Genomic DNA, 23,002 nt, shown 5'->3' on the forward strand with positions numbered 1-23,002 from the left:
AATACAATACATAGCAGAGGGAGAATATATTAAATATATTATTTTGATACTCTTCATAAGTTTTGGCAGTGAAAACTCAAGCAAAGTAAACTGCACTTTTTTTTTTTAACACATTGAACATCCTGTAGCAGCAACCATGGCCTCTCCACCCCCAGTGAAATGATAAAGCCTGAGGAACATCCTGTTTCCATGTGATGCGTTCTGACAGCTCACCAGCAGTTTCCCAGCAGCCCTTGGAGGATGTCAGAGGGTCGTGGCGTGCGGAAAACGGACCATTTGACGCCTCGGTCTTTGAAGTTGCTGCATTTGATCTCGTGGGGGCGGAGCCACTTCTTGATTCGCTGCTGGACACTGTCTCCCTCGGGGAAGCCTACGGACCGAGGTCCTGGGGGGAAGCTGTCATCCACGAAGTTCACCGTGTTCTGATTGGAGAATGGACAGCAGAAAGTATGAGGACGGTGAACGGGTGAGACAGCATTAAAGAACAGAACATGATGAAAATTATATGTCATAATATTCAAATTTGAGAATGAACAAGGATCAATGGACTGCCTTTCAGGCTTTCAATGGAAAAGAGGCTGGAGTGGCATCATTCAGTTACACAGTAGGAGACCAAAGTGGCATAATGTAACACCCGGGAGGCAGGACCCATCGACATTACAAGCAAACTCTGCTTTAAAATAAGAAACAGCATCTTTACTGCTCATGTCACCTCACTACACAGATACATGAGATAACGGATCAAGACACCTCATCTGACACACGATCTGCTCATCTAAACCCTTTAGTATAGCAAGTGCTCCGGTTTCCCATTTGTGGTGTCAGAAGTGGGATTGGCGAGCTGTGTTGCGAGACAGGGCAGGGGATGTAATGCGGGCACCCCGCTGCTAGCCGTGAAGCAAATTGATTGCTCGCCAGCGCCCCTCCCTCATGATTCAATTCCGTTGCCTTGATGTCACATTACTGACCGGACACAGTCAGTGCCTCTCCGTCATCCAAGGTCGTGATTCAGCTCACGGAAGTGCATAGTTCACAGTTTTATGCATGACCCCTTGAACTGACTTTAAAATGTTATGGATGTAGGTGCCAATGTGGATTTACCACCACAGCAGGACACTTCAACCAAAAACAAGTGCATCAAGATAAGAGCTAAATGTCAAGTGTTATGGCCAAAGTCAACAAATAACTAGAAGGGAATGACCATGGTTATGGTTTATGGTTCAATTTATTATAACATATAACATGCATACAGTTTACATTGAAATGCTTTGTGTTACAATTCACAATTCCATGTGTCCGAAAAGGAAGAAGAAAATTTAATCCTACCCCCTCTCCATTTCACATCAATGTTAATATATTTGTTCATTTCCTGTCTTCAACATGCGCTAATTCCCTATTTATGTTATTCTTCAATACAATAAAAGCAGTTGTTTGTAATCAACAATGGAAAAAAACTTTTTTCCCTTTCCCTTGTTTCTGTCCGGATCTATACCATTCTCCAATCCAATCTTTTGTGATGCAAGCATCAATGGTGACGGTATCTACATCCACCTCCTTTGATTGTAGAAAAATTGGCAATTTGTTGATTTGTTGAAGCAACATCCATTTCATCTGGTTCTCAAGAGTGGCACGCAAGGCATCATTATCATTTCCTAGTACTTGTATATCATCCTGCAGTACCTTGATATGGTGTAGTGCTCTATTTTCCTCTGTGGGGTATTTAACCTTTGTAAGAGCAGCACGCAAGGCAGCATTATTCTCTTGTAGTACCTTGCAAATATTTGGCATGAGCTTAATTGCGATGATATTCTATACACCTTACATTAGAGGGTGGAATTTTAATAATAAGAAACAAAACAAATTCTGTCAAATTCAGAATTTCATACAGTCAGCCGTAAAACTGACTGATACAGTATACTGGGAATCAAAACAGTCCAATACGCACAATGTACATGCCTGGCCCTCAAAAGTACACCAAGGTTTAAAATTTATAAGGGAAGACGTGCAGAAATACAGTTTTTGGCCCATGTTTGCATGTCAAGCACTATTACAAACACACAAAAGACCAATGTTATTCAAATTGTGACAGAATGCTACTCCACACATTAGTTGCAAACTGAATTTGTACTTTGTGTTACTGGTATACAGGCTGCACACACTGCAGACATTTTCCAGTGATTCAGTGTATGATATCTTTCAGTCTACTAAGTGTGATTCCCTGCCTTCATAACAGTGGACACATGCCAGCCTGCAAACCATAGATCGCAGCCTTCCTGACAGCTCCCAGCGTATGCAAACCTGGCAAGCATACAAGGACTCCTATTTAAACGGTGGTAAGCTTGTAGCCAAATATACATGGTGCAGACAACCCTGATCGTCTCCAGAAATGTGCCAAAGAAAACGCATGGAAGCAGATTTCGCAGTGTCACACTTGTTTAACGCACAACAAAAAAGGAGCTCTCAACACCTTTGCGAATAGCAAGAGCTTCATGGGGAAAGAACAGCTGCTCACTGTGAGGAGTCGCAACAATACGTACAGTAGAGTGCGTGTAAATAATCACGTTTGGCCAAAGATTTTACTAAAGAATTTTGTAGACTAAGTGTGCTACAGAAAGGAAACACATTTTTGAGTTGGTCAGTCATTATGGGAGAAATGTACCTTCACAAATTGTTTATGCTGATGAAAATGCTCTCCGATCTACAGTAAATGTGAGTGACATCATGTTCAGTCAGTGCTGCAGCTGTAAAGACTGACATGTAAGGCCTGCCAATGATTGCATTAACAGTGACTAAAAAGTAGCCACATTATGAAAAAAGGCAGGACAGAAACACAAGCCAAAGATGAGTGGAAGAATACATGTAGAGTAGAGCTCGACCGATATGGGATTTTTGGGGCCTGGTCCGATACAGATATTGGGGGCTGAAAAAAAGCCAATATCCGATATATCGGCCGATAACCGATATATTGGCCAATATATGAAATAAGAGCACTGATATACACAGGATATATACTGTACATTAACATAAATTCTTATAATACCCAAAATACGATTCCACGCAAAGAAGCAGAAGACTACCAAATGAAAATAAGGATGTTTATAGTAAGACTGTCAACATAAGGACATGCCTCTGTGATTTACTTTCAGGTGTTGCTACAAATTTGTATTGTTCTTTGCTTTGCTGGTGCTGGAGCCCTGGCTAACTTGCACACTGCACATGTCTCATCTAACGTACCTAACCTTAGTCTTCTTAGTCTTCCCCCTCTGCCTGTCAAATGAAAATATATACATTTAACGCATTTTGGTAATTAGCCTAGAATTTGATACTATTATTAGGCATTTTAAAATAAAAACAAGTGGCTGCATTGGGCTAAGAGTGATAATTCATAGGCTAATGTGAGGTGTTTTTCAACAAATACATTGTGTTTATCAAAGGCTTATTCATATAAACATCTTATCAACATCAATTAGTCATATTTACTAGCTATTGAAAAGTTATATTTGCAGTCACTGAGTATTTGCAAACAGCTCAAAAACAAATGCTGAAGCAAACATTAAAAAGTGGAAAAGAAAGAAAATATGCATCCCATTAATACAAGGGACTAAACCATATTTCATGTTACAATGTAGATGCTTTAAAGACATGCAATATGTCAAATGACAATTAAATACATTACTTGGAACATTTACAAAATGATCTGAATGAAAACCTAACTTGTGAATGTATGAGCCCCTGGAAATCCTGCATGGAATTATTAAGTGAAGTGGGATGCTGTGTATATATGCATATATCTTTATTTCACAGTAAAACACTGTATAATAGTCTTAGATAATAGTGGACATGTATTAACAATTGCATCTATGTTTATCTCACAGAGATGACGCTAAAGCGCTGTAATATGTTCTCTAAAACTTGTGTGAAAACTAGAATGTTCTCCTTGACGGTCCCTGACAGCATAACACTAAAGTGTAGTGTTATATTGTTTGACAAAGCCACAGCTTACCATGCATGCAGTTTCTTTTCGCGTTCATCTCCTACTACAGAGGACTGAACCCTTGTCCACATGAATACGGATATTTTGAAACCGCTTATTTTTTCATGCGTTTTGGCCTCTCATCCACACGCATACGGAGGTTTTTGTCCTTAAAAACTGAGCTTTTGGAAAACTCCGGCATCAGCATATTCCTATGGATGTCAAAAACAGAGCTTTCGGCTTGTTGCTGACAGGTGACGTAACAATCACTGTATGTGCCTTTATTACCACATTAGATAAGTATAATTGAATGTGTGCAATGGCTAACATAACATTGCTGCTTTCAAGCATGCTGAAATGACATTTTGTGTGTATAAGAGTAAACATGCATACTTTCGCTTGACATTGACAAACAAAGGATGCTAAACCGCTGCTGTTTTGCTTGCTAAACGGCTCTAACACCCTCGTCAACGATGGCAAGTTTGGACAAGACCCGATCGAACCTCTAGCTGGTGGACAACTTCTTGTCATTTTGGAAGAATGGTGTGGGAACGTTAGCATGGCAAGAAGCTTGTGATTGCGTTTGACTGAGCTGCGTCGCCTGGTCTTTGAAAGCTTCCCTGATACATTTTAATAAAGGACATGTTTCATTCATTTTCAGTTTTAGATTCAATAAATTTTGCTGACTAATGTGAAATAACGTACTGAAAAGTATCACTACTTCACTAGCGGTCCACATGTAGCTTCTACTGTACATTGCCTTGTTTGTTATCATATGTCTACGGCTGAAGGGACCCCTTACGTTACGTTAGGGTTGCACACTTAAATTCATGCTTGGCTTCTTTGCCTTCAGACAAGTAGCTACCCACAGAAGATTCAGTACACCAGATTACACTACACCACTGTGGCAAACCCCCTAAGTTACAACATACTGACAGAGAAATGCCCATCTCCCTTGAAGAGATTATCATTTCGATTATTATTTTTAATTATTTTTAATCTGTTTACGTTGTGGCTGAATGGGATGAACTACAATTTATGCTCTCGCTCCAGAAGTGTACTGCCTTCCCTAACACTAAAAACTGAGCAGCTCCACATAATGCAGTTAGTGATCACCTTTGGGAAGGGGATCATTTCTGCCCTGTTCTCAAGCTCCACAGCTAAAAATAGGGCCTTCGCATGTTCACAAACATGCAGTCAGCCGCAAAAACATTGTGACATTGAGTGATTTTATATGAACAGGATGAAGAGTGCACATATTTGATGTGAACAAATGCAGGGAGGGGGGACCCGGCTGAGCATGAGGGTGGATGTGAAGGGTGTTGAGAGATCACTTTAATGTCACACTACAATTGGGAAAAGATGTGAGGAAAGTAGGGAAGAGGGCTCTCATATAGCTTTCCTAAGAAGGAAAGAATCCATAAATAATATAAAACTCATGACATGCCATTATAAACATTTCATCATGCAGGTGTGCGGAGGTGAACATCCATCCAAATCCTAAATAAATTGCATTACCCGGTGAAGCGTTCTTCTATTAAAATATTTTGGTGAGGTTAAATTTTGAATTCTTGGCATACCATATATTACCATATACCACAAGTCTCAACTGGCAATAACAAAGTCTATTTGCATAGGTTTTAAATTAGACTGTGCAAGTGGAAACAATCCCAAACTCAGGGAAAAATGTCCTTTGTTGCTAGACAACAACGGCCCTTGGTCAAAATTGTTAAGTCCATTAATTCTCCAAAGACAAAAGCCGAATCCGTGAAATTGAAAATGGAAAAAGTGATAAAATGTTAATGAGTTAATGCCTCCTAATGGGGTAATATTTAAGCCACAATGAGTCATAAACAGTTAATATTTTCTCTTACCTCTCTGCAGAAGCTGACAATGTTCTCCCACAGCTCCTTGGCTTCACCTTCGTCATTTCGCCGACGAGCCTCGACGTGCATGCTTTCCCTCCTCTTTAAAGGCTTGACCACCTTCTTAAGGGTAAGGTACTGCTGGGGTGTGTGGCATGCTGCGCAGTTCTTGGCCTTGACGTCATTTAGCAGTGTGCACGCTGGGCAACTCCACTGTCCTGCCCTCTCCAAGGAAGAACTAGAAGAAGCCGCAGATGAGGAGGGGAAACCTCTGCCCTGTTTCCGTGTTTTATGACCCGTGGAGGATGAAGAAGAGGTGGGATTACAGGAGCATGCTGTGCCAGACCCTGATGGGACCTGGCCACAGTGTGAACAACAGCGTGGTAGGGGCACCTGCTGCTCCTGGAAGCCATGCAGTTTGGAAGAACCACAGGCTGAGCACTTTGGAGCACCTGTGGGATTGCGCAGGGTGCACTTAGAGCAAGCCCAGGTGCTGAAGTCTGGGCTAGAGGGGCTCGCCGGGGTGAAGCGTACAGTCTCGCAACCCAAATCGATAAGGTCAGCACCAGCCCGTGATGATCGGCAGGTCTCACACTTAGACAAGCCACCTGGATTAGCCAAAGAGCAGCCTGGGCATTTCCAGGTGGGGGCTGTTGGTGGATGATTTTCAGGGTCCTCTTCTAAGATACTGAGGCGCTTACTGGGGTATGAGGGCTCCTGTGGTTGGGCATGTTTGGGTTTGGAAGGACGCTGTGGGCCAGGCTGTAGGGGGACACCTGCGCTTGAAGGAGAGGTGGGACTCGGCGTGTTGTTACCTGGGTTTGGTGGCCTCCCTGTAGGAGGCACTTCTCTCCGACTTCGTGGCACGGGGTTGTTCTGGAGGGAGGAAAAAGCACTAAAAGCAGAAGAGAGGGGTTGTGAGGACACATGGGCCGGTTCTTGGGGGTCGCAGGGAGGAGCTGGAGGAGAATCATCTGTTAAGTCAATGACTAGTGGAGCGGTCCCTGCTGAGCCCACGGGGAACCCCAGTACAGGCGTGCGAACCTCAGGCACCACCAGCGCCTCAGGGGGGATTTTGGGTAGAGATAGTTTTCTGGGTCCACCACAGGCTGAGCACGACAGTGCAACAGGTGTGTTGAGAAGTGTGCAGCGAGGGCAAGCCCAACCCAGATGCTGCAAATCTGAACTGCCCACCTCTCCATTGCTCTCCGAGCGTCTCAACATGTCCTCTTTCAACGAAACCTGTCCTTGAGGTTCTGAAAGCACCGTGGGCTTGACGGTCAGCGTTGGGGGTTCCGTAGGAGCAGGAGGGAGACCGTTTGAAGTGGCAGCGACGGTCGTGATGGCAGGTGCAGGGGTGGTGGAGGACGGTCCGAACCCGCAGACGGAGCAGGCTCTCGATCCCTGAGGATTGTTGAGGGTACAGCGGGGACAAGCCCAGCGGTGCTCCTCGCTGCTGCTCAGGCGAAGGATCTGGTTGAGGTCAGGTTTTTGGCGAGGAGCCTCACAGATGGAACAGCGAGGTGCTCCACCCACATTTAGGAAGGTGCAGCGTCCACATGACCACTCACTGCCTCGCACTGCAGCTGCCATGGAGCCAGGAGAGTGAGAGTGGCTGCAAAAGACCAAAACAAATAGTAAGAACTAATTTAAGAAAAATCTGTGCTTCCCCAACCATTATATTAGAGGGGCGCCCAACACTCCAAAGAAGGTCAATTTAATTATACAAGTATATTGTTTCAATTAGACTTTATAGAACCAGTTCACAAACAAAAGTCATTTAAGGTTCCCTTCCATATAGAATAGGTCTATACCTTGTCCTTATAGTAAACAAACTAAACGGCCTTATCTTATTTACATGACGGCATGATATCATTTCTGCCTCTACGTAGAACACGTGGAATAGCAATTTATTTTGACTTTGCATTGCTTCCTGTTATGAAAGGTGGTGATTATCAAAATACTCGTTTATTGATTTTTAAACTGTATTTTATGCTCTTCATGTGTTCTGTGTACAGTGTGAGTGACTTTAGTTATAGTTTAGGTTTGAGTTCTGACCTACAACGAGTTGTACTCATTCAGTACATTTTGGCCTTGGAAAAAGGTACACAGACCTATCTAGGAGTCCATCCTTTACAATAAATTGTAGTATGAGAGAGATTAACTCCTTTTGTATACTTGTTTCCGACATGGTGTTAAGCAATAGTGGAGAAAGATTGCTGGAAAAAGTCTAAGTACAAGGAATATTAAATTGAGATGGAGGATACAGGTGTGATTAAAATGAACTACCGAGAGAAGCAACACTTGCTTCCAGTCAGATAACAGGGATTATCGAAAGGAGTGGACAAAACCATCTGAGATCGCATGAAGAGGGAAGAGACTAAATGAGAAAAGAAAAATGGAGTGTGAGAGCGAAAGATTGCCCAGCTCAGAGGAGGCAACATGAAATCTCCTTGCAGAGGGCAACGAGGGCAGTGAATCTATACACAATGGCTGTATGATTAGTGCCAAAAAATGCAGCATGGAGAGCTGGAGAGGGAGGATAGTTGCCTCACAGTAGTCGAGGTAAGATGCTGCCTTTATAAAGTTGACAGACAAATCATAGGATTCTATTAATACATCTCTTTCTAGGGCTGCAGCTATCGAATATTTTAGTAATCGAGTATTCTACTGAGATTTTTTTCGATCAATCGAGTAATCGGAAAAAAATAGCAATTATAAATTGTTTAATTTTTTAGATAATCAACCATTTTGTTTCTTAAATTCACATTGTGCATAGGAACAAACAGTATTTTCTTGGGTCTGAATTATGGTGCTTTTGTAGATGAATTTCTCCATCCAGACTGTAACTATTTACTGGCAAATGAGAGAAATAATAATTACTTTACTAAGACATTACTAAGACAAAATTACATATTACATTATGTTGATGGCTTTGCATTTATAAATGCTGAACTTAGACAGGCTGACTAAAAATAAGACACGTATTCTTAAAAAGATATTGTGTTCAAAGTAAAATGAAGACACCTTCTGTAGTGGAACACATTACTCTCAACTAAGAGAGTGAGACACGCACTCCTTGTTCCATTACACCAGTGGTCACCAACCTTTTTGAGCCCTAGAGCTCTGGTCTCAGCCGTGAACCTGAGCAAGATCAATCCCCGGCAGATATATATGCCTAGAAAAAATATATATACAATACATTTAAATATATATTGTATATATATTTAAATTATACATATAATTATTTATTTATTTTGTAGAAAGCTTTTTAAAGTACATTAAAAAGTGATAGATATTTAAAGATTTGTCTTTAAATACCAAGTCAACATTTTTCTCATTGTGCCTTTTGATCTATTTTTACCATTTTTGCTGTTTTTAAAATTTTATTTTGTTTCTGCAGTGATGCAATGACAAATGAGCCATGGTCCACAGATGACCCCTGGGCCGCACTTTGGGCACCCCTACTTTTGTAGATCTACGTCGGGGTTGGGCTAGTGGCGTCGGCTCTATGAACGAACTGCAACTCTTTTTGGCTTGTTAGTGTGGGCGAGCGATGGTGGCATTACAACAGTCAGTCCTAACAAGCAGCGTTTTTTGCACATCTATTAAGTTATATTTGTGCCTTAATTTTGAGGTAGCAAAGGCAGATTTTGAGTCAGATTAACGTGTTTCGTGAGCAAGCACATCGCTGCTCGCTCCCTGTCGCTTAAATAAACCCCGTATGAAGTCACATTACCATTGTATTAAGCTGCCACACATTCAACAGTACTCATAATAAAGGAGAAACCTGGCCCTCCACACGGGTGACATAAGCGATTACTCAACGCAGAAAAAAATCTTAGATTATTTTTTTGTAATTGGAGGTACTTGAATTATTCGAGGAATCGTTGCACCCCTGTCTCTTTCATTGATCTTTTCCATGTGAATACAGCCTTCATAGGAACGATGGATGTCCACACTGTGGCTTTGCCTTGACCAACACTTTCAAAATCACTGTCACTCAAGCTGCTCATGTGTAAACACAGACAGAGACAAGGCATTGTGGGTAACAGAGTAGTGGGGGGCACCTTCTGTTTTTCACATTGACCCCTACTATCAAGATGATGTCCGCACTATGCTGGATGTCATCACATATAACAGTTGTGTCTATTTCTTCTGGAACAGAATGCAGAGGTAGCTAATGCTACTGGATACTGCCACTCATGATACTTCAAATGCAGCTACTCCCATTTTGGGGAGTTAAATTAAAAATCTACACTAGGAGGTTGCCTACAGCCACAGCTGTTACCTAGCACTGATTAGAGATGCTGGGAGGTATTTGCTTGTTTAGACCAGTGTGTTTTTGCATGGCAGGAGGGAAGAAAAGTATGGTAGTATACACAGTCATACAGTTCAAATGTATCTATTTATAGATATAGAACAGTCACATACTTTACTTTTGTGCTGAGGTTGGTCTGTACGCTCATCCAACAGCCCTAGGACAATAAAAGCACGAGGTAGAAGTTTCAGTGCCTTATGTCAGTAGCCATTAGCGGAGCATTTATTCTCATGGGCTGCAGTCAGCACTCTAACCTAAAGGAGCCTCCCAAGAGAGAGGGAGCAGGCTACCAATGACGACAATCTACAAGCTGCAAAAAATGAGGCAAATAAGGCACAATTTGTCAAATCATTGACTCCAGATTGTGGTTAATAATTAGATTACAAGGAAAATCAATCAGTCATAGGATTACAAGAAAATACAGCAATACTTCCATTCCAAAGCAACCAAAGTTTGTCTGACATTAGCATCGGAGCATCGGTGACACATGCTTGCCAAGCTCTCCAAAGAACACGTCCCTCCTGTCTGTCTGCGAGGAGCCGCAACAGCCATCACAACAACCAGTGTCAGCGTCTCATGTTTGATGACAGCTCCTTCCCTTTGACCATTTCCATAACAGTCAGGCTGTTTCATCTACAGCAAAATGGCAAAGGCGTGGTGTCAGCCGCATGGAGAGTTTGTCAAATCAATTGATTTGGTTGGCACTGGAGCTAAGGGGATAGCAAATTTATCATCTGTCTGCAGCACATGTCAAAGGGCTTTCACAACACAATGAATTGATCATCCTCTTGAGGATATTTCAAATAACCCACTGTACACCGATAAGGGACACTTAACTAAATCAGATGTTGCAAATGTTCCATTAAAGGAAGTCTGACCTGTGATCCCAGGATGCTACTTAAAAAAATATTCTGTGTTCAAAGCTCCACTCACTCAGAGACCCGTCCGTGCTCACACCTTTTGTCCTTGGCCCTGTGTTCAGTCATGCTGCTCGAAAAGTGCCCACTTCAGCTCCTTGGTGTCTCACACCGGGGCAAACAGCCAACAGCTTACAGTGGAGCAACAGCGTAAGAGAGCAAGAGAGAAACGGAGAGAGAACAGCTCCGCATTTAGGATAATGATCTTTTTGCAATGAGGGCTTCAATGCAAAGTGTGTAGTCTGAATAAATGATCAGCGCATCCACGACCCTCGCATAAATGCTCACAGGATGCAAGACAATCAAAGCAGACTGAAACAAAGCTCAGACAAAAAAAAAAGTTTGAAGCAAATTAAATTCACAACTCCATCCAGACTACAAATAAAAGACGACAGAGGGTGCATAATCCTTAAGTGAGGCCGTGGGGAGCAAGGGCTGCTGATTGCGTGTATGCCAGTCTATTGCTGGCCGCCAGGATTCACTATGCATACTGAACTCTGCTGTGAGATCAAGTGAGCCGAGTCTCGCCAGCTTCTCCCCGCCTCACTGTGAGACATTTGGCCTTTGTGCGACAGTCATTAGCACTGCCTTTCCAAGGTTGGCCCAGGGCCCGGGGGCCTGGGGAGAAGCGTGGCCAGCTACTTGAGGAACCTTTTTACTTTATTAATCTAACACAAAAATGAGTGCTATCCTGAAAATTGATGGCTCTGTGTCACAACATATTAACACCACCACAACTGCTTTCATCTAAACTCAGGAGCGTACGAGGACTGTAGATTTACTTTGTTCTCAAAATGTCTCAAAACATAGGCGTTACTGTCTTAATGGCTGGAAATGTAAAAAAACAACAAAATGGAAAAAAAAGATGGCAATTAGGGATGCTCTGATCAGGGTTTTATGATGCCGATACCAACATCGATCATCTATGAGTGAAATCGTCCGATACCGATCAAATATATTAGGTGTACATTTTTTAATTTACTATTTGCTATATCAGAGGTCAAAAACATTTTTTCTTGTGAGAGCTACTTTGACGAAATGAAAATGGCCAAAAGCTACTCATTTTTGTAACATTTATTTTTATAGCTTATTTCAACCCAAACAAACTGAATATGCTTGTTTTACCAGAACATTAACAAAATGCTGGTATCCACTACTCATATTTTGCATTTCAGAATGCATGTCTTTCTAGTGTTCTGACATTATTAACTGAAAAGCTGAATGAAAAACAGGCTTGCAGGCGCCTCATGTGGTCGTAGGGGCTACCTGGTGCCCACAGGCACCATGTTGGTGACCCCTGGGCTATATTTTATAAAAGGGGAACCATAAAATTTAGACAAAAACATATTTGACTTACTTTTTCAAAATCACTGGTCAAAGTTAGAGGATCAGATGCCTTCTTTAAGGACAATTTCGATGCGAGAGCACAGATCACACAAACCCCAATTCCGAATTCCTCCACCAGCCTTAGACCTCCGACTGCCATGTACACGTTTGGCTAAATTAGCCGCCGCCCGACCGATGACCACATTGCGAGCTTCAAAAACCTACTACACCCTGCCCCCCAAATGCCACACCAAATTAAAGCTTTTTAACGCACCACCTTCGCGAGACATTTTTCTTGGCATGTGTTGCAGGGTGCAAAATAGGGCTGAGCAATATATCAATATTTTTTAAACATCAATATTTCTTTTAAGCACAATATCAAAAACAAACATATCGTTTGTATCGATATAGACTGGATTTGCCCTGTTTTCTTGTATACTGTATTGACATGGAGGTCTGTCTCACTCATCACTGCTGTGTATGTCAGCGCTCCTTAACTGCCCCGCCCCCCTCCGTGCTAGATCTGACGACATTCCAAACTCTCTTGGCGACATATTTTCTCAAAAGCGACTAGTAGGGCCCTATCATTTCCACGTTAACGGAATTGCAGAATTGGCCAATAAAAACTTAATCTACTGTTAAACTTGCGAAATTGACCGTGTGAATAGAATGCTGTAACCGTGAGAAGGAACGTTAGTGTTGGGAAATATTTCTCCAGCAGACCGCTCATTCATAACAGCATGTCCTCACAAACACTAAACAGCCCCGTCCTGAACTAAACATGTCGAGGCGGCAACATCGGCTAAGTCGGTGAAAAACACTTTGAAACTCTTGTCACCGAGCGCGAGCTCACGAACAGCAATAGCCAGTGAAAGCTAGCTGGGTTAGCTTAATTTAGCGGAGCATGTTAATGCTGCTGTGTGTGTACTACTCTGGCTGTATGAGCTATGCTTTAGTGCTTGTTAATGTAACCCAGCATTTTAGGATGGCTGCTGCCTTCACGCAAGTTGTGTGTGAAATAGGGACTACAGCCACGGCTACGAGAGGCATGTGGATAGCTAGCTCACTTAGCAACAGTCAAAACACATTTCCACATACAACCCAATCCATTTCCACATCAAACTTCTAGCCTTCAAATTAAGAGCAGATTTTTACACACACGTTAAACTTCCAGCCTTCAAAATAAGAGGCACACATGCGGTCTAATAATGGTAATAAAATAAGGGTGTCATAAAAAATAGCTTACATTAACAAAGCTATTACAATTGCATCTGCAACTACGTCTTCTTTAACCACAAGCACGGATATGGTCATTTATTGAGGATTTTGTACAAATGAAATGAAAAGTTAGCAAAGCTACGTCCGTTTCTGTACAGGGCAAAATTTTCAAATGATGTATTGCATCAATAAATGTAAGGATTTTTACTTGCTGACACAAAAACACACACTCTATGGTGATAAAAAAGTGTAAAAAGTAAAAAACGGAATTAAAAAACATTTAAACAGGGGGAAAAAAATGTAGGAAAAATAAAAGAGTCATAGGGCCCTACACTAACAACAAATCGAGCTACTTTTTTGGGGGTCGTTGGAGTTTTTTCTGGTATTTGAGAACATAAAAGTGAACGTAAAGCCCCCACTGCACACTGCATAGTGGAGATCCACGCATCCTTGAGGCATGATGCCACCGGGGTGGATACCACCCTGTTTTACAGAGCAGGATCGCTTATAAAAATGTTTCTTAATCTTCATTAAATTACTACTCATTACACTCAAGCTAGCCAAGATAAAAAATTTAAATTGTTTAATTTTGATGGACGGATGGCAAATTTTAAATGACCAAACTAAGAATCAAGTTCATGTGTAGTTGTAAATGTAATTAAGGTGTTTTTACTCACTTTTTTTGTCTCTCCTACGAGGTTCTGCTTTCTAAAAAAACAAAAAAACTATCGTTCAAACTAAAGTATTCTGAGCTGCTGCTGACATTTTCCTCTTAAAACAGGGCACTTTAGCTCATTAGTTGTTCTTTTGTGCTTTTGGTATTAGCTGAGGATTTGAGCAAAGTTAAAGGTTTGTTCGAAAGAGGATTGATTATTCTATTTTACTTTTTCTATATTTATATCAAAAAGAGAATGGACTATTTATACGTATGTGGAGACTTCAATATTGATCTACTGAATCCAAATAAGCAAATGATAATAGATGACTTCATAGATACAATGCACAGTTTGAGTCTATATCCTAAAATCACCAGACCAAGCAGAATAACAGACCATTGTGCCACACTAACTGATAATAAATTCACTAATGATTTTTATAGAACAACACAACTAGTGGTCTGCTATTTAATGATATCAGTGACCATAAGCATATGAGCATATGAAAACTTTCTAAATATTTACATGAAGTTCTACGATAAGCACTGTCCATTGAGAGAATTGTCTAATAAGCAAAAGAAGACTGATCAGCCATGGATGACAAAGGGACTGCAAAATGCCTGTAAGTCGAAAAACACATCAAATAGGAGATTTATTGAGTGAGAGTTTGAGAGTGTGTAAGAAAGAATCTCCTAGTCAATCACCAGACAGGAATAAAAACAACATTAGAGTAACATGGGGCATCCTAAACAGGATTGTCAAAATCAGACCTCACAAAATGCTCGCCGTTATACATGTCTCCCATGCATTCATGTGTGATGTGATGAAGACGCTCGCATTTTCTTCTGCTGTGGAATCATACGTAAACAAGATGGCCGCGGCGCTCCGTCACAGCAGAAGAGTGGCATTACCGCAAGTGCGTTGTCTCCATGATGTCATCATGGAGGAGCAGAAGCGGATACCGATAACAACCTGTGCAGCTCTGATGAATTTTTGTGCTAGATAACAATGAGTAAGTTTACATGCCGTCAAACAACCCTATCATAACCAGAATATTAGTAGGAACCCCAGTTGCGCACGGCCGCATAAACACCAATAACCCTTTTGGAACACCGGAATATGCTCATATTCCGTTTTTTTTTAATCCGAATACTCCTTTTCTATCTCAAATATTGGGTCATGTATATGCCTATCGGGATATCTGTCAGGTTCAAACTCCTGTGACACTTGTAAAACACAACAATATTACAGAAGAGACAAGACAACAATATTTCTTTTACTCGCGAGGAGAACGGAGGATGGTGCTACAGTTACAATCACACACCGCTTTGAATACGCTCCCCGAGCCCTCTCTTTTTATTCAGTAGGCGTTTCCCTAATTACATAAAAGTTCAACCCTAAAGGGAAGGGGAGCTTCTATGGGCTGAACTCTGTGTCTTTGTTTGGGTATGTGATGTGTATGCGTGTGACTGTGATCTTAACAGTACATGTGTGGTTAATTCTAGTAGAACGGAACGTTTATAACGGGATGTAGCTTGTCAGGGGCCAGGCCGTCCTGCCTTGTGCTACTCAGTACTCAGTCCTATCCGCACCTCTGAGTCACCCAAGGCTGCTCTTTGCTCTCCTTCAGTGGGCCTGTACCTCTTTTCTGGGCACAAGAAATAGTCATATAACAAACAAAGCAACCATTGCTATAGTATGGGTGATAACTTATGTACATTTTTCCAACAATATCCCGATCAAAAGGGTCATTAATTTGTGTTCTGCGCATGTTCTATTCGTAAGGAATCTTGTTTCTTTGGCAGGAACTACTTGTAAACATGGCGACACGCAAAACCCCACACTTTTGGAGCGAGGAGGAAACAAGCCACCTCGTTAGTGTGGTGAAAGGCAGGAACATTATGTCTTTTATAGACGGTAGAAAGTACCGCGAAAGCGAAATCTGTCAGAAGGTGAGCGAGAAGTTAGGCGAAGCAGGGTTTGTTCGAATGCACCTTCATCAAGTGTCTGGGGGGCTCTGGTGGAAATGGATAGCATGGATATGGATGGCACAGCGCTGACTCTATTTCCTATTTCTTCATGTTCTCGCCTTCCATTAATGAAGAAAGTGAGACAGAATAGTGTCAAGTACTTGTGTTGGGTCAGTACCAGCACCAAAGCGCAAACAAAGGCGGCCGCCACCGGCCCTGCTCTGTTGTTGTTGTTGTTTTTGGATACAAGAAGAAGAAGCGGGAATGACGGGAATGCTCCTTCAGCAGCAGACTGTTACACCCATGGTGTAAGAAGGAGAGGTTCCGCAGGTCCTTCATACCGACCGCTGTCAGGCTCTACAACACCTGCACCACCTGAACCATGTTGTAGTCACTATGTATTCTTTACTTGCGTATCTTGCTTGCTGCTGCAACAAATGAATTCCCCTGCTGTGGGATAAATAAAGTACAATACAATAAAATACAATGACACGCAATGCGTCAAGACGTTGTCCGTGCGTTTGTTTTTTTTTTTGCAAATGCAAATGAGTTATTCCAAATGTTTCAGAAACCGGAATATTGACCTTAGCCCGAATATTGACTGCAGGTAAACGTAATAAGTGGTGCTCACACTAAAGCTGTACACTGACTGCTCTAAGTTATAGACAGGTTTCATTTCTACTGTATAGTATTGTCCCTTAAGAAAATATAATAAAATGATACCTGAAATGTGTACTCCTTTTTGTGAGATACTATATAATCTTTCATAGACTTTACTGACATTTTGTCGTCTTCAGTTTGAACCAAAGAGTACAGTAAACATGAGTCAGCACTGTAGGGACATTACACAACCTGACAGGCTGTCAGTAAGTGTCTCACTATGACTGTCCATCTTGTGATCAGTTTAATCTTTTGTTTTCAAGAAAACACATTTCACACACAGTCATGGAAAAAATGATTAGACAAGCCTTGTTTCTTCAGTTTATTGATCCATTGTAATGCCTGGTACAACTAAAGGTACATTTGTTTGGACAAATATAATGATGATAACAAATATAGCTCATAAGAGTTTAATTTAAGAGCTGATATCTAGCAACTTCCATGCTTTTCTTGATAATAACCAAAATCACTTAAGTTCTTACATGAATAGCTATAGCATTGTACTGCCAAAAAAATGAACTCTTATGAGCTATTTTTGTTGTCACTGTCATGCATGTTAGGTTCATTGGAGACTCTAAATTGTCCATAGGTATGAATGTGAGTGTGAATGGTTGTTTGTCTATATGTGCCCTGCGATTGGCTAGAGACCAGTCCAGGGTGTACCCCGCCTGTCGCCCAAAGTCAGCTGGAATAGGCTCCAGCATGCCCCCGTGACCCTAAAGAGGAGAAGCGGTATAGAAAATGGATGGATATTATATTTAACCAAACAAAAAGGAACCTTTAGGCGTATCAGGCATTAAAATGAACAAGAAACTGAAGAAACAAGGGTGGCCTAATCATTTTTTTCCATGACTGTAGTAAAAGAAATGAATGAGTTAATGAAATTAATAGTTAATGAAATCAATTTCCACCCAGTATCACAGTTTAAAATCAGTAGGTCACAATAACCACTACAATTGTTGATTACAATTTATTAATCCGGTGTTTAACAATTGTTATTGTATGCTATTCTGTGCGACTCCACTTCTCTTGCATATCCCACAATTTTCGTTTTAACGCTTTACACTCCGCCTCGTTTGGAAATAAATGCTAAATAAATGCTAATAAAGTTAACTAAACTACTTGAGGGGCAGGTGTGCAATAGCAGCTCGGGATTAGCGTCAGGCTGTGGTGAGGCCCTGACTCTTGCCGCTCTGACATTATAACACATTATTTCCAGATATAACACATTTAGTAATTTAGTAATATAGCGAGGTACTGCTGAGATAAACTCGAACTGGCGCAGTTGTGTTTGAATGCCAGCACAGAGCTGTTGATGTAGATATTGAAGCCTATAAAATGTGTTATTCAAAAGATAAGTGACATGAATGTAGGTGGTGATTATAAGAACTCCCAGCTGGAAGTGTGTTCAGCTTCAAGTACAAAGTATTTAAAGCAAAACTGTAGTTTTTTGGAATTTTGCCCATCATCCACAATCCTTATGTGAGACATGAACACACGTCTTTTTCTTTTCTGTGGGTTCTAAAGATATAAAAACAGGAAAAAAGAGACAACTCATGACTGCACGTAATGGGACACACCTGTGCCGCCTACACAGGCGCTATTAAACACCTCCAAAAACCTCCAACATGGTCTTTTTAAGCATTACAGGAAATTGCTTCCTGGACGCACTGATTTCACATAGCAACATAGAAACAATCGCCTACACCTCGCATTAACTTTTCCAAACTCAAAAACAAAAACAGCAGCAGTAGCAGCAGCTCCAGTATGCAGTCTTATCTTTTGGTAGTGGCCAGAGGCGTTGTTTTGATAAGGCTTTATAGGCGGACTAAGTGTTTCCCATTACGTGCATTCTTAGCAGCATCTTTTTAGCTGATATAAACTGGATTTGATGCAGAGAGCTCATGTTTCAAGATGGCGCCGCCCGAGTGGCAGCTAGTTACAGCAGCTCTGTATTTTCTGCGGCGTTTTTAGTGTTTAATAGTGCTTTATTCGTACTTTCTTATTGTTTTTTGTGCCATACCGACCCCTTAAAGGGATAGTTCGACATGAAGTGGTATGACATCCCCATCAGCAGTGCACTATATCAACAACGACTTACCCCTCCATTTGGTTCCGTGAGTCCGGTTCTGGTCGGATTTCCGTGACGAGAAACGTAATTCTGCTTAGTTGCTGGGTCATTTAAGTAAAGAGTTTGGCAAGATGCTTGCTTGTTTACATGTGTTCCACAGCAGAAGAAGATACGAGCGTCTTCATCACATACACACGAATGGAGAGGCGCAGGGACACGCTGGGAGACAAAGATAACGCTGAGCGATTTGTGAGGTCTGATTTTTTTGAGGAGGCATTTTTATGACGCAAATGTATTACTCTTTTGAAAGCATATTGTTTTGAGAAGCCAAACTCTTTACTTAAATGACCCAGCAACTAAGCAGAACTACGTTCCTTGTCATGGAAATCCAACCAGAAGTGGACTTGCGGGACCAAATGGAGGTCACTGTTGATATATGTCATACAACTTCATGTAAAAAATCCAAACTATCCCCTACGGATGTTCATCTTGTTATGTTTGTAGCTTGCCTCTTGCTTGATGCGGAGACGCATTCATTCACGGCTCCACTGTCCTTTGCAGCTGTTAGGTTTGAGCCACACACCCCTTCGCTACGCCGAGCGAACGGAGATCCCCGCAGAGATACGGAGAAGAGGCTGCATAGCGGGAGTGAACAGCGGAAAGGCGGTATAAAGGTTGCTGTATAAAGACGGTATAAACCATGTTTACCGTCTGTCAAATGCAATGTGAAAAGGAAGAGCTAATGGCGCTAACCTGGCTGCAGAGACTACCGTGAGTGCAGCCTGATTAAGATTGAAGATTATATTTTATTTTCTCTATATTTATTTATTTAAAAAAGAGAATGAGAATGTACAATTTTGTTTCTGCTGCTATTTTTCTATCACATTTTTTATATTTTAATAAAACAACTTTGCACGCATATTTGGCTTTGACCTTTGTCTAAACTCACTTTGTGGCTATATATCAAATATAGATATTCAACCTAAATATATCGGGATATGAGTTTTGGTCCACATTGCCCAGTCCTAGTTCCTGGACGCGATTCTTTTTCAACACGCTAAAAAAAACATCCTAGGAGTGAAACTGTGTAGACAGAACCTAAGTGAGAAATCAATCTTAAGCTTGACAAGCTGGCATTCCTAAACAATGCAAGTTTTCCACTTGAATATCATTTCTGTGACACAGGCCAAGAATCTCGTATTTAAGTTGATAAGTCAAGGTTACTTTGACTTGAAAATGAACTGGAAGAGGTTCCTTTCGACCAGTCAGGTGTTCTAGCGTGAGTAATAGGACTTGTTACTCAACCCTGGCAGGGCTCCCAAATCACAATTACATGGCTGAGCCTTGAGTGCTGTCAGTGGGAGGAGAGTTTCTGGAACAAGACAGCTTCTACTTTGACACGTCGTGATGTGGTGAAAGCGAACAAATCAAGAAAAGGAGCACTTTCTCACTAGAAATTAGTAAGATTTTGTAAGATAAGTACATACAGTACAATACATGCTTTTTTTGGCTTACATGAAACTGACTTGACTAAACCCTGGTACACACAAAAAATAATCTGACCAATTTTGAACCTGATAACCTCCTTCTGACCAAAGCCGCAGACAAAATTGGCCAATAAAAACGGAAACTAGGGTTAAACACGAAATCTCGCCGAAATTGACATCATGTAAATTAAATGCTGTCATCGATAGGAACTTTTGTGTTGCAAGTATTTCCTCAGTGGACCGCTCTATCGTAGTGGAATCTTATCACAAACACTACCCCACCCCTCCCAAACTTAAATGTCAAAACGGGTACCTGAAAACACCTGACACAAAAAAACTCCTGTCTTATGGGGCGTAAATGGAAGCTAGCGGGATTAGCTTAGTTCAGCAGAGCATGCTAGTGTGGCTGTATGTGTGAGACTCAGGCGTATGAGTGTGTTTACTATTGTTGGGCAATAATTTTTATATACCTGTGTACCAGTATAAATTCTTCCAATGATAAGAAAATGACTTACACCGGTATGAATGATCATTTCAAACGGAAAAAAGCTGATTTGATGACATGTTTTTCCTACAACTGTGCGCCTCGGCGCACTGTATTGACGCATTGGCGCCTCATGTCTACCACAGAATGTTAAACAGTCTTGAGGAATTACTTTATTGCTTTTGATACGACGTACTCGATTATTCTGCCATATAATTAATGAAAAAATGGTCTACAAAAGTGTTAATGTCAGTAATATCAGTTAGCGACAATAATTTGTAGGACCATTGTCGTCCAGCAAAATTGGTGATCGTGACAGGCCTACTGACGGTTAAGACGAGCTGCAAGCAAGAGTAAACTTGCCTGTTGTCCTTATTCCACTGAGAACTTGCACAATGTGTGCGGGCATCGTAAAACACTCGTTTGCATTAACAAGTGATAAAACGCACACAGTGTAAAGACTAGGGTTGGTTGATATGGACAGCATGTATCGCAATATTTTTGGGATGTGTCACGATATGGCGATAGAATTAAATTCAGCGGAGTCTTGTATAAAAAGCTGCAAACCTTAACCTATACCATTAAAAGTAATTACAAAAAACAAAATTATTAAAACTAAGCTTACCTATGGTACTGTGTAGAGCAGGGGTCACCAACACGTTGATCGCGAGCTACTGGTCGATCTTTGGGACTTCGCGAGAATAATAGAAAAAAAAAATGTATTATTACATCAGTGCCCTCCTCTCCCGGAGAGCGACCGACAGGCACACATTTAGACCACTGAAAACGCCCATACGCCTTGCCACCTTCCAGGCACACAACCCACAAGCTCCAGCCAGGAGGCCAGTCCCCAAAACCCGACTGGAGGTATCAGCGCACGTACAGTGGATCGCCTCAGCGCAAGGTTAAGCGAGGGAGAGAGAGTGAGTGACAGAGCGCGGAGTGATGAGTAGTTATTGCACGTTAATATGGCTCCAAATCTGCCTTTGCTACCTCAAAATTAAGGCACAAAAATAACTCCATAACTCCACGTGCACCTCAAAAAAAAAACCTTCGAGATGCGGCTCGTTAGTGCTGCATTGACCAATCTCTCTCTCCTCACCATCGCTCGTCCACGACACTGAGGCAACAAGCCAAGTACTGCCCATAGAGCCCACAACACAAGCCCGACCCTGATGAAGATCCACAAAAGTAGGGATGGCCAAAGTGCAGTGCGGGGGCGATCCGCAGCCCGTGGTTCATTTGTCATAGCATCATTGCAGAAACAAAATGAAATGTTGAAAACAGCAAAAATGGTAACAAAAATTTAGCAACAGGCACAATGAGTAAAAGCTGAAATGTTATATATATATATATATATATATATGTACTGTATATGTATATACATACTAGGTCCCCAACTTACGAACACCCGACTAGCGAACATTTGCGGATACGAACACAAGCCGACTGGTCTATATTTTATTTTATTTTGCCTTGTAGTCAGTCGCTCAATCAGTATTTATACTGCTACTGTACATGCTTGACCAGTAGAGGGCACTGTGACACTGCTAATGGGACCAACAGAGGAAGCCTTAGAGCTAATGAAACCAACAGAGGAAGAGTTAGACCCCTGGGAGATAAAGCTAAATGGAAAGCTAAATTATACAACCCGGACAGAGTGTGTGATTAAAGTTTATGAAGAGTTAATAGGCCTGCTTAATTCTACACCACCCACAGAACACTACCTCTTTTAGAAGAGTCTAACGACGACGACCATTTGTCCTTTTTTTCAATAACTCCTCCTCCAACTTCACCACGACGTATGCTCGGCCACTCCTCTTCAAAGGTAAATAACATTTATCATTACGTATTATTATATCTTTTTTATTATTGTTTTTTTCATTAATTATCCTCGTTTAATATTACTACTTCATCCAAACTCATATTTACATACATACACATATACTGTATATGTATACACATACATGTAGTACCTATATCATTGATAATATTACCTTTTCCCCTACTTAAGAACAATTCGACATAAGAACGGTCGTCTGGAACCAATTGTG

At 41.4% G+C, this 23,002-nt stretch overlaps 1 protein-coding gene across 5 annotated transcripts in view; it reads right to left on the bottom strand.

The window, feature by feature from the left end:
• The window catches only part of capn15 (calpain 15), a 54,370-nt gene that overhangs the window by 18,764 nt on the left and 12,604 nt on the right, over positions 1-23,002 (bottom strand). For 4 of the 5 annotated variants that reach the window (XM_054763601.1, XM_054763609.1, XM_054763591.1 and 1 more), the window contains 2 exons: positions 5,848-7,453; positions 214-422 (listed from right to left, as the gene is read on the bottom strand). In XM_054763601.1, the coding sequence (XP_054619576.1) occupies positions 214-422; positions 5,848-7,453 (1,815 nt within the window). Of the gene's footprint in view, positions 1-213; positions 423-5,847; positions 7,454-10,272; positions 10,793-11,092; positions 16,613-23,002 lie in introns of those variants that run through there. The other variant, XM_054763583.1, reaches the window with a different exon arrangement.

Source organism: Dunckerocampus dactyliophorus, chromosome 2, assembly GCF_027744805.1.
Source record: "Dunckerocampus dactyliophorus isolate RoL2022-P2 chromosome 2, RoL_Ddac_1.1, whole genome shotgun sequence".
Taxonomy (NCBI): Eukaryota; Metazoa; Chordata; class Actinopteri; order Syngnathiformes; family Syngnathidae; genus Dunckerocampus; species Dunckerocampus dactyliophorus.